Source organism: Rhagoletis pomonella, unplaced genomic scaffold, assembly GCF_013731165.1.
Source record: "Rhagoletis pomonella isolate Grant_MI unplaced genomic scaffold, Rhpom_1.0 Rhpom_scaffold_00006, whole genome shotgun sequence".
Classification (NCBI taxonomy): domain Eukaryota; kingdom Metazoa; phylum Arthropoda; class Insecta; order Diptera; family Tephritidae; genus Rhagoletis; species Rhagoletis pomonella.
The window spans coordinates 24,875,596-24,879,686 of NW_023458560.1; the positions used below are offsets into that span (position 1 = coordinate 24,875,596).

Here is a 4,091-nt window from a genome sequence, read left to right on the forward strand (position 1 = left end):
TTTTTTTAAATCCCCTCAAATGACAAAACGGTTTAAGCTTAAAAAATTTGCATAAAAATATTTAAATAAAAACTTAAAAAAATTTGAACGGAATCGTAATGATGAGATTTTTGATACTGTTTTATAACTTTTTTCAAAGATTGGTATAAAAAAACTTGAATAACGGAGCCTAAACTCTTCTGATTTAGACTTAAGAGGTGTCGGTGGAAAGGTATTTTCTCACGCTTTTTATTTCTTTGCTAATAAACTCATTCAAAGGATGAAACAGAAAGGTAGGATGAACGAACGTCATTCAAGGTTGAATTAAGATGTGTTGGTACTCGAAGAAAAAAAATGGGACAAGAATGACGTTTTTTGGCCAGAAATAATCGATATTTTTATCGAAGTTTTTATCGATATTGTTTTTGATTTTGCTATCGATATTTTCGGAACTTATCGATATAATGATCGATATATTTATCGATTTTGTTATCGATAACTTTTATCGATTGTGTTATCGATATTTTAGCTGATTTTGTTAACGATTTTGTAACCGATTTTGTTATCGATTTTATTATCGATTATTTATCGATATTTTTATCAGTTTTGTTATCGATTTTGTTATCGATATTTTTATAGATTTTGTTGTGGATATTTTAATCGATTTGGCATCGATATTTTTATCGGTTTTGTTATCGATATTTTTAGTGATTGTGTTAACGATTTTGCTATCGATATTATTATCGCTTTTGTCATCGATATTTTTATCGATATTGTTACTGACTTTGCTGTCGATATTTTTGGAACTTATCAATATAATGATCGATATTTTTATCGATATTTTTTATCGGTTTTGTTATCGGTTGTTTTATCGATTTTGCTATCGATATTATTATCGATTTTGCTATCGCTTTTGTTATCGATATACTTATCGATTTTGTTATCGATATTTTTATTGATTTTGTCATCAATATTTTTATCGGTTTTATTACCGATATTTTTATGGATTTTGCTATCGTTATTGTTATCGCTTTTGTTATCGATATTTTTATCGATGTTGTTATCGCTTTTGTTATCGATATTTTTTTCGATTTTGTTATCGACTTTGTAATCGATTTTTTTGATAGATTTTGTAATCGATTTTGTGATCGATTTTGTTATCGATACTTTTATCGATTTTGTTATCGATTTGACTACCGATTTTGCTATTGATTTAATTATAGATTTTGATATCGATATTTTCTTCGATTTTTTTATCGATGTTTTTATCGGTTTTGCTATCGATATTATTACCGCTTTTGTTATCGATATTTTTTTCTTAGTGAGTGCTTTCGTTTTTGACTTGGCCATACCACGTATTCTACGTTTAAATTTAGCAGCTGTATCTCCGATACAGCCTGCAGACCAAGACGAAGGCGCTGGACTGTTCCTTTTTCTTAATTATTTCTATATCGCTTTCAGAAACAAAGATCTATGTAGAAAAATTGGTTTTCTAATACATATAAAATTGAATTTTTATTAGTAATTTTTAATTAAATCTAATATCACTGTAATCCACCGGGTTAGGCATATACAAAGTATATTCGCTAAAAATTAATTAAGATCATATATACGTACTATAAACTTATGTATGAATATATATGTACGTATGTTTATTTATTTGCAAATATTGTATTAAAATTCTTTTCAAATTGATCACGAGTTGAAGATTTGGTTTTATGGCAAAATACAAGTAAGTGTACTATCCTACTTAAGTAGTATGTTGTATTTTATCAAAACTATTTTCTTAAAATGCTATACTAACGGAACTTTCTAAACACTACTCCCTTCTAACAATTCTTTCAACCATTTTGTTAGTAAAATAAATATTTTTAGAACAGCATTACGTATATAAAAAATAAAGATATTGATACATAGGCACAGCTAGTAGTTGTAAGAGGCAAAGTTCAAGTGTTTAACCAAGAATTGGGTCACATACTGGATGATCACATTGTTGGTCGTTCTCAGCGAGAGACGATGACGTATCATAAGATAGGCCGCGAGTGTAAAAGTAATATAAAATATTACCAGACAGCATACTGAGAACATATAGTTAAGATTCTCAAAGCCAAGAATCATAAGCAAGAATTCCGACTTCTTAAACATACAAAATATTTCCGTTTCTGGACAATGCAGATCTTCGCGATTATAACCATAAAGAGCGGCCACAAGACCTCCCATGCCATGACGCACGTAACTAAGTTGCATTAAGAAGCGCATTAAAGGATGTATGTAGACAGCCTTGCCATAACCAATGCCATAGCAGGAGAGTAGAATAAGTGGCACAGCAATTACAGGACCCATGAACATGGCGTTCTGTGAGTGCAGAGAATAATAATTGCATGGTAAGTAGTATTTGTGCTACGAAATTACATACCACCAAACTGAGACGCGATGAGATCAGTAAACCTAAGCTCTCCGAAGTCATGGCGGTTAGAAAAGCTATTACGAAGAGCATGCAAAAACGAGAAAGCTCCAACGGCTGACTGGACATTACATACACCATAATGAGGTAGATGACGGCCAACACGAACATAAAAGGCAGCTTGGAACAAATCAGAGCGGCATAATAGGAGCTCAGATGATACCACTGATTGAAGTATTCGCGCTTGAGGAATTTCATTTCTGTGGGAACTGTGGAAGAGAGAGAAAAGGAAGATTAAATAAAGTTAAACTTTACGGTAAAGATAAATAATTTTGTTCAAGAGAATGTGCAATATTAAGTTATTACTATTTGAAATACGCTCCACATACACTGTAATAATACTGGCATCATCGGCAGGTATAAATATGCAATAATTATCGTGAATGAAAAGCCAAAGTTAAACAAAGCCTTGGATGCATCATCGCCGATGCCTTTGAAAATGCCGCCAACAATCAGCGCCAGCACAATGTTCATATAGAATTTGAGCTTCATGTAGGACTGCAATGTATAGAATGTGGGCAATTTAGAAAAACGTATGTTCACAATTTACCAAAAACACACCTTATCACGCCACATCTGCGCCATCATTCGCATCAGCAGCAGCCGATACTGCATCCACCAGGACGCCTTCTGTTTCAGCAATTTCGGATTTATTTCCTCTTCGAATTGTTCCAACTCATCGAAGGATGAGGCACCAGACGTTGTATCCGATTTATTTGTTGTATCAGATTTTAATTGGCGGTATTCCTGTTGTGGTGTCCAGCGGTAAACTTTGCCATTGTCCACAGCGGAAACCATTGGTTCGTGGTAGTGATTACCATATTCGTGGCAGGCAACTTCGATGACTGTGAATTAAATCGAATTCGACGCAATTAAATTAAACTAAACTAGACTTAGTTACATTTAACTAAACTAAACGAAATTAAATTAATCTTGTATCATGGAAACAAGTTTACACAGTAAAAATTAGTGAGCAATGCGGAAAAACAGCAATATGTACATTAGGGAGGTCCCTAAATGCAGGAAGCATATTTTTACATCAGATTTCCTAAGACTCAACCCCTACGTCGATGCTACTATAGCCGAAGATGTCACATATAAATTTTGGTCCCGATTTTAGACGGTTAAAGCGTGTCGCACATGGGTTAAAGTTCAGATTCCTTTATGGAGACTCAAAAAATTAAAATCAATTTTTTTTTCATCTCATACCCAAAATCGATACTATAGCCGAAGATATCACTTATAAATTTTGGCACAGATTGAAGTTGGTTAAGACGTGTCGCACAGGGGTCAAAATTCAGATTACCTTATGAAGACGTCTTAACCGACTCCAATCGGGACCAAATTTTATATGTGATATCCTCGACTTTAGTAGTATCGATTTTAGCTATTAAGTAAATAAAAAAATTAATTTAAATTTTTGAGCCCATAGAGGATTCTGTACTTTGCTCCCTTTGCGACACACCTTAACCGTCTCCAATCGGGACAAATATGTTATATCTGTCACCGTGGTGTTACCGATTGAGGGGGTGAGACTGAAGAAAATGGTTCACTTGATTTTAAGGACCACCCTTATGTACATATCGTCGTTGAAAGTACAAAACCCCCTATCGTCATTCTGAAAAACCGCGTAACTGACTATGGCTGC

General features: G+C 33.5%; 1 protein-coding gene across 1 annotated transcript; it reads right to left on the minus strand.

The window, feature by feature from the left end:
* Positions 1-1,630: 1,630 nt before the first annotated feature.
* Positions 1,631-3,308, minus strand: LOC118740537 (ATP-binding cassette sub-family G member 1). The gene is made up of 4 exons (XM_036472112.1): positions 3,005-3,308; positions 2,773-2,941; positions 2,396-2,652; positions 1,631-2,334 (listed from the first exon to the last, which is right to left on the minus strand). The coding sequence occupies exons 1-4, from the start codon at positions 3,239-3,241 to the stop codon at positions 1,903-1,905; spliced, it is 1,095 nt and encodes a 364-aa protein (XP_036328005.1). The 5' UTR covers positions 3,242-3,308; the 3' UTR covers positions 1,631-1,902.
* Between the last annotated feature and the right edge of the window lie 783 nt (positions 3,309-4,091).